Raw genomic sequence first — 8627 nt, forward strand, 5'->3', positions numbered from 1 at the left:
ACAAAATAATGAATATCATTGACCATTATATTATTTCGACTTGTTTCCATAATATACATATTTTTTGTTTTAATTTAATTACACTTATCACCGGAGTAATAATTACAATACACGAATAAAATTAGTGATGATTTGCGTAATTTTATTAAAACAGGTGTTAATGGAATTTACTCAATAAATAATTTAGCCATTAAAAAAAAAATGTATAGGATGAGGCTTGAACCTTGACCCAGATGGCCACATTAGCCATTTCTGTTCTCACTCTCAGGCGTCGTTGTTATTCTTCTTCTTCTTCTTCTAAGTTTTTATTCAACAGCTTCAGCAAAAGGCTTATCCTATCACCCACTATTTCCATCACCAAAACCCTCTTCCATTTTCAACAACATTGCTTCTCTTGTAACTGCAAAAAGGGAATGGCTACATCTTCATCACCAACACTCACTGCTCCCTACGGCTCCTGGAAGTCTCCTATCACCGCCGATGCTGTCTCCGGCGCCTCCAAGAGATTAGGCGGTACAGCCGTTGATGGCCGCGGTCGCCTCATTTGGCTTGAATCACGTCCAACTGAATCCGGGTAACATTGTGGAATAGTATCCAATCCGAATAGCTTCTTTCTTTCTTTCTTTTTTAAATAAAAAATAAAAATGAATTTTGGTATAAGATCGAAATTTTAGCTTAAGGGTATTTTCGAGTTAGATCTAAGAAATATATTATTTTGTGTGTTAGAGACTTATAACTTCCCATGCATAGATATCATCCAATTAGGTTTTGCTCATACACACAACAAGAATCTATGTTAGTTATAGTAGCATTAGTTTGCTGAAAAGTGTTTTCATGTTTTAATATGTTTGCCAAACATGTCAGATTAAATCCTAAACAACTTTGACCATTTACTATGTTTGAATTTAGACGGGCCGTTCTTGTTCTGGAGCCAGAAAATGGAGGTGAACCAGTGGATATTACTCCTAAAGAGTTTGGAGTTAGAACATTGGCCCAGGAGTATGGAGGTGGTGCTTTCACTGTTTCCGGGGACATTGTTTTCTTTGCAAATTACAAGGATCAGAGACTGTACAAGCAATCCCTAAGTTCTCTGGGTGAGCATTGACCAATCATCAATTATTATTCTTCAATTATAATTTTCCAAAACAATGTCATACTACTTATACTGTATTATTGTGTATTTGACATGAAATGACTCCTGTATCCTGCGTATCTTATCCTGATGTGCAACAGCCTTACTCTTATTAGTTTTTTTATTCCTCTTTATATGGAGCTTAATTGAATGGATTTGTATCAATCTGGGAATATTGGTTTGGTGTCATTCTCAAAAGTGTATGTGATCCGAGGCAACTTTCTTATTTAATGCTGGAATTTTTGTGGTTTGTCCTGTGGCAGATGTGCCTCCCGTACCTCTCACTCCGGATTATGGTGGACCGGTAGTCAGCTATGCCGATGGAATATTTGATCCGCGCTTTAACCGTTATGTCAGTGTAAGGGAAGGTAACCTGTCCAGAAGCAGTTTTTCTTTGAGCCTTATGTTTGAATGCTTGCAATATGTTTTTACTTGTTAAACCATCCATTTATTTGGTCATAATTGTATAACCATTTTGGTAGATCGTCGAGAGAGCAGTCTAAATCCACCTACAACAATTGTATCCATAGCACTTGGCAGCAATGATGTCCAGGGTAAGAAATACCATCTTCTAGTGAGTTTAACCCTGTGGAGAGTTTAAATGAATATTTCCAATAAATATTTCAGTGTTTCTGGTCAAAGCTTCAAAAGTTGTGCTATTTTCACTTGCTTGAACTCTTTTGTTTATGCAATCAAGATTATGTCTGACTGGATTGTTTGATATTCAGAACCAGAAATATTAGTTGGCGGGAGTGATTTCTATGCTTTCCCACGTCTAGATTCTAAAGGTGAAAGGATAGCATGGATACAGTGGAGCCACCCCAACATGCCATGGGATAAATCAGAACTTTGGGTTGGTTATATTTCTGAAAATGGGTGAGTAGAACTGTTTTATTTGTAATTTTGTAAGAATTAAGAAATTTTGCTTACCATGTGAGGTCTCTCTGCCAAGGTGACAATGAGATGTTGTGTTGTTTCATTTCCTACACATGATGTGATATTTAATATTATTATGAGCCTATGATATGATTTTTAAATATGAGCAGATGCTAGTTTTGCAGATATTCAGTTATTTATTTAACCACCCAAGACAAGACAAGTCCAGTATTTTGTTGATTAAGTTGCATTAAGTAGTGCTTCCCATTCTCATAGTCTCAAATAAGTGAAAAATGATTACTTTATTCAATCACTTCCCAAATCTCAATTATTATACTGCTTAAAGATTATTGGTATTAACACCCTTCATGATACTCATGAACCATATTCATACAGGCTGGTTCATAGACTTTAATCCCCCCGTTTTCTTTGGGTTGCTGTTTTACAATATGTACATTCTTGTTCAAATTGAAGCTTATTCGCTATGAGCTTTCATGCAGAGAGATCTACAAGCGTGTTTGTGTTGCTGGTAGTGATCCTTCACTTGTGGAGTCTCCAACTGAGCCCAAGTGGTCCCCTGACGGTACATAAAGTTGGCATTTTTTAAACCAAAAAAAGAAGAAAAACTTGGCATTTTCATAAAATCAAAATTTGACATGTATATGAAGTGTTTAGTTTTGTTGACTAAACAAGCATGTTTTCTTAAGATCATCAAGTCATGATCCCTGCAGACATGGGCTCAGGAACCTTGATCTAAGTTATTTATTACCTCTTAATGTTCTATGATGTGAGACTTTGGTGTTTTTACTTTTTACTCCCCCGCTTTTAGAGCATACCATTTTTTCATGATTAATGTTCTCAATGAATGGTATTCATTCAAAGTTTACTGCTGAATCTATCTGGAGCATTTGTTATGATCTTTCTGTGCATTCTGGTTTTAATTTTTTCCTTCTAAATTTAACTATGCAGGGGACCTCTTTTTCATCACGGATAGGAAAAATGGTTTTTGGAATATCCATAAATGGGTAATTTTTCATCGCCTGTTGTTTTTTATAGTGATTAATTATATTGTGGTTTTCATTCACTTTTGAAACATGATGATTGACAAATAATTTGATTGCGAGCATGCTTGAATATATTGTGGTTGGACTTGGACATGCAATAGCCACTAAAAAAATGATCTGATTCTGTTTATCATTTTTCTTTTATGAAATTCTTTAATTGGTTACAGATTGATTCTGAGAATAAGGTCTCTCCTATTTACACATTGGATGCTGAATTTGCTAGGCCATTATGGATTTTTGGTATGAATTCTTATGAGTTTGTTCAAAGCCATAAACAGAGAAACTTAATTGCTTGCAGTTACAGGTGATTCTAAGTCTGCTACCTGCAAATCTTTCTCTTTTCATCATTTCTTTTATCCAATTTCGTACATTCAATTCAAGGTTTTGGTTGTGTTTGCAGGCAGCAGGGAAAGTCATATCTTGGAATTATTGATGGTGTGCAGGGTTCAAAACTAACCGTGCTTGATATCCCTTTCACAGATATAGATAACATTGTACTTTTTAATTTTTTTCTTGTTTTGTGTGTGTGCCTTTGTATATGCGTGTCTAAATCAATTCTTGAAATGCAACAGTAATCTGAGTTGTGCAATCATGCCATTGCAGACTTCTGGTAATGATTGTCTATATGTGGAGGGAGCATCTGCAGTTCAACCGTCATCAGTGGCCAAGGTTGCTTTCTCCTACCTCTTCTTCCTTCCATAAAAATAATTAAAAAACTCAATTTCTGAGTTATTCTAATGCAACCCGGACATCTCTTGCTTTCAGGTGACTTTAGATGTAGATAAATCAAAAGCAGTTGGCTTCAATATTATTTGGTCCTCCTCACTGGATAGTTTAAAGTACGCTTCATACATCAGTCAGCCAGAGTTGATTGAATTCCCAACTGAAGTTCCTGGTCAGAATGCTTATGCATACTTTTATCCGCCATCCAATCCTATTTATCGTGCAAGTCAAGGAGAAAGACCTCCTCTATTATTGAAGAGCCATGGTAAATCTTGATTTTGTATAAGGAATCATCACTTTCTATTTCATATTCTAGTTCATTTGGCCAGTTACATGGTGTGAAAACATGTGGTGTGAGATGTTGGTGTTCCCTCTGCAATGAGTATCCATATGTAGTTTCATATCTCATGATCTAATGACATGATACTTGAGGAGGGATGACCTTTATATGTGAACGAAAAATCCTCACATGTTTTATCGAACTGTATACCAATACTTCTATACATTAAGGAGGTCATGAATGCATTGTAAAGGGAAATATCAATAGTATGTCACTGTGTTTTTGTTTTTACATTTGTTGAATACATGATGCCAACCTTAGTTTATGTCTGTCTCACTGCCCTTGCTTTCCCATGTCAGAACCCATGATTTTTGCAATATTTGTATAAATTATAAGTTTGTAATTTCTCATTCCGAGAATTATGGCATCGGTTTTCTCTATGGCTAATTAACCTATATCAGAGCTGTAGTGGATAAGTTTTGATAAATGTTTTTTGGGTGAAATTTTATTGTTTCATCTTTGTAATGAAGGAAGGACGACCCATTGCCAGAGGCTCCCACCTGGTGGGGCCTGGGGATGGTAGATGTGCACAGCCTTACCTCCGCAAGCGGAGTGTCTGTTTCTAGGATTTGAACCCGTGACCTCTTGGTCACTAAGCAGCAAACTTATGTTGCATTGAGGCTCACCTTCTTTGTAAAGAAGGAAGATTTGGGAAAAACTGTACCCAATATGGGTGCAGGTCATTGTAGTTCTTGAGTCCAAAGTACATCAACGGGCACACTACATTATTCACATGCAACACATTATACAAATGTTGAAATGCATACAAAATTCTCACCAATCTTTTTTAAAACAAGAGTGTCAGTTGTGGGTTCTCTTACTCTAATGACTGAGCACAATGACCTCTTTCAAATATTTCAGGAGGACCAACTGCTGAAACACATGGAAGTTTAAATTTGAGCATTCAGTACTGGACAAGTCGTGGTTGGGCATTTGCCGATGTTAATTACGGTGGAAGCACTGGTTTGTTTATCACCTTGGCTACATTCTGAATTACGTTTATTTTTTCCTCTGTTTTCCATTGTCTTGGCAGATAATTCTTTCTAGTTGGTTGTTTGTTTTATGTATCCAAGAGTGTTTTAGTTACTTATGATTACTTATAGTCTTTTAGTCATGTTCACTTTCTAAAAAGAAATGAAACTCGACTAATCTGACTAGAATATTATTTGGAAGGTTATGGCAGGGAGTACCGAGATCGGCTTTTGGGACGCTGGGGAATAGTTGATGTCAACGACTGCTGTAGCTGTGCTAAATATTTGGTAATTTTTTAAATAATTGCTTCTTACATTTGTGGTTGATGGATCTTTTGTTAGAATGGTTATATAATCTCTTATCCAGGTGGATAGTGGAAAGGTAGATGAGGAGCGTCTGTGCATAACAGGGGGATCTGCTGGTGGGTATACCACCTTAGCGGCTCTTGCTTTTAGAGAAACTTTTAAGGCTGGGGCATCTTTGTATGGTGTGAGTGCTCTTCTGATACTTAACTTCACTTTTATTGTCCATGTGCAATTCAATTCGTTTTCCTATATTTAATTACCATGAAATAGGGTTTATGGAATTTCTGACTTGTCTTCCATTCCCATTATTTGGATGTTTGGACATCACTTCCTTAACAAAGAAAATTAAGGTATAAGAGAAAAGACTCCTCTAAAGTGAGTATATCTCTGAAGTTTGAAAGTAAGAATGTATCTAATCTTAATCATTTTGTGGATTGAGATCTCTAAGCACTTTATCAAATTAAAGGCATATACATCCTTAATTGCTCATTTTAAAGGCAATCTCACTTTAGATGAGCCTTATCCAGATTTAAGAATGTAATAAACAAATTTTTTCTGCTTTCTAGAACATCCTTCCAAGTTTCTTTTTCCTTTGGGCTAAAACTAACTGATTAATTTTACTTATCCATTTAATTGCTTACAAATAAGATATATCAATTATACTATACTATATGTTATTTATCACTTTATCAAACAATTTTAGTTAAATTGTTGTCCTTTCAAAGGAACTTATTTGCCAATTGGTCTCTCAAACAGGTAGCCGACTTGAAATTGTTGGTAGCAGAAACTCATAAATTTGAATCCCATTACATTGACAACCTTGTTGGTAAGTCAGCTTAAGAAAACAGTTATTTCTTTGGTTTATTTGTTTCATTTTTGTGTTCAGTCCATTTCTTAACTTAGTGCAGGAGGTGAGAAGGCATGCTTTGAGAGATCCCCAATCAACCACGTTGACAAATTTTCCTGTCCCATTATTTTATTTCAAGGATTGGAGGACAAGGTTTTTACCATGCAATTATTATTTATACAAAACATAGATATTGTTCTCCTGGTGCTTCTGATGATTTTTTACCGACGCCGCCCTAAGAATATAACGTGTGCAACAATTCATCAATGAAATTAGTTCATGCATGAAATTATAACTTGTGCAATATCTATTACAAACACTCGAACAATAGCACATAAGTTTGGTCCTTGTTATTTCCCCTCCCTGTACTTAATAAATACTTAGGGAGCCCGGAACGGAAACTGTCAGCCTATTCCTACTTCAAAGATCTATAAATTTTAGTTTGATAAATATATTCTGTCACAGGTCGTGCCACCTGATCAAGCTCGAAAAATTTATCAGGCACTGAAGGAAAAAGGCGTGCCAGTTGCTCTTGTTGAGTATGAAGGAGAACAACATGGTTTTCGGAAGGTATACATACTACATAATTATTTCTCTTGTAAAAATGATATTTATGCATCAAACAGTGACTATAATGGAGTACTTGGTTTGATGTAGGCTGAGAACATCAAGTTTACACTTGAACAACAAATGATATTCTTCGCACGATTGATTGGGAACTTCAATGTTGCTGACGATATTACACCCATCAAAATTGACAACTTCGATGCTGAATGATTATTTCTGATGTACTAATGTTGCTTTCTTCATATGTAGTATTAAAGCAAGTCCTAAGCAATATTTGTTCAGGAAATCGCTGGAAATTAGCACTCATGAGCTTCATATGCCTTAGTTTCAACTAGTTGGCAACTACCTCATAGCCATGTAGCTCTTTGTAGAAGGTCTATGTTAATGCTCATGACCAAGAATATGCAGAGTTTGCACTGCATTTTTTCTCAAATCTTAGCGGTGGCTCGAATTATGTTGTGCTCCTCTTGCTTGAATGTTGTTTTACAATTAAGAATTTATGCTTTGAACCCATAATAATACCAGGGATGATGACATGTGTTTGTTTTGTAGAATATCTGTCCTGCAATCTTGTTGTGAATTCGTTTTCTGTGATCCACCTAGTTTGGATCTAAGAATGATAATCGGAACAAACTGGTTCAAGACATAAGTATGTGATTGTAGTAGCTCTCTTTATACGAGCATGTGTCCTTGTGGCAGCATTGTATTACATGATCAAATGAGTGTATCTTGTCTTAAAAAAATGTGTCAATCCATGTGTCATTTGATGTGATTTGTACTCTCCATAAACAAGGGGTGAAAACCGAATCTTCCGAATAAAGAACAAGCCACATGTTAAAATTATTTACGACAACTTTCCTTTTATGATAACGATTACATAGTAATTATGAAAGACAATCAATACTTTACTTACTCTTTAAACCAATGTTGTGAAACCTGAGTTGGACATAGTGTTATAAAAAAGCAGCCATGCCAGTGGCGGTTTTTGGCCCATCGTCATTAGCTATTTGGGAAATACTGCCACATGGTTGTGTCTGTCTTTTGCTTGAAAAAGTTGCCATGGTGGTGGTAGGGCCATGGCGGAAATAGTGGGGTTTTGGGGCTTATGGATTGGATTTTTGAAGAAAAAAATGGGTTGGGTCGGGTTTTTTTGCCTATTAGGTTAAAACCCTAAAACATTCTATTTCTGGTCTCTCTCTTAAAACTTGTTGTCTTTGCTTTGGTTGTTGCTACAGTTGTCGCCCTCGCCCTTGCAGTTTTTTCTCTCTTCCTTTTTCCTTCCTGCTTTTCTTTTCATATGTAGTAATGTATTTTTATATTAATTTTTTCAGATTCAGTTTAGAATTACTATTTTTTTAGATTCAGTTTTTTTCTCTTCCAGAATTCCAAATTCTTTTTATTTCAGTTTCTTTTTCTATTATGTTATATTATTTATTTATTTTTTGTCAAGTGCCATGATGATGATGTCCGCTGTTTGCACGCAACGCCATCCGCCTTGGTTAACACTGGTTGGACCTCAATTCGGAAGAGGTCTCGTATTAGGTTTAACTGGTTTAAATGGTTAAGCTATCTGGTCAGACCGAATGATTTTATATATAATTAATAATTATCTATAATATATAATTGCAAAATTTTATATAATGAATGATTATGTATAATTTATATTGTAGTAATATCTTTTCATGTTTTTTGAACCGAAGTAAAATAAAATATTATAGTAGTATTCTGTTTTTTTTTTAAAAATTATGTGAACCGTTCGGTTTACTTTCTGAATTATTGAGGTTTAACATGGTCGACCAGA

General features: G+C 35.4%; 1 protein-coding gene across 2 annotated transcripts; it reads left to right on the top strand.

The window, feature by feature from the left end:
• LOC109333106 (dipeptidyl-peptidase 5) lies at positions 203-7535 on the top strand. 2 transcript variants are annotated; one of them, XR_002105979.1, is made up of 20 exons: positions 203-574; positions 910-1094; positions 1396-1500; positions 1615-1686; positions 1861-2008; positions 2509-2591; positions 2978-3033; positions 3240-3376; positions 3473-3566; positions 3676-3741; positions 3838-4060; positions 4997-5098; positions 5309-5394; positions 5474-5596; positions 6169-6238; positions 6321-6412; positions 6725-6829; positions 6917-7047; positions 7109-7150; positions 7184-7535. XR_002105979.1 is itself a non-coding variant. In XM_019568384.1 (19 exons), the coding sequence occupies exons 1-18, from the start codon at positions 234-236 to the stop codon at positions 7034-7036; spliced, it is 2208 nt and encodes a 735-aa protein (XP_019423929.1). In that variant the 5' UTR covers positions 203-233; the 3' UTR covers positions 7037-7047; positions 7109-7535. The 2 variants fall into 2 exon arrangements, 1 of the variants encoding a protein (XP_019423929.1); XM_019568384.1 differs by having other exon boundaries at positions 7109-7535.

The sequence above is a fragment of the Lupinus angustifolius genome, chromosome LG18, assembly GCF_001865875.1.
Source record: "Lupinus angustifolius cultivar Tanjil chromosome LG18, LupAngTanjil_v1.0, whole genome shotgun sequence".
Taxonomy (NCBI): domain Eukaryota; kingdom Viridiplantae; phylum Streptophyta; class Magnoliopsida; order Fabales; family Fabaceae; genus Lupinus; species Lupinus angustifolius.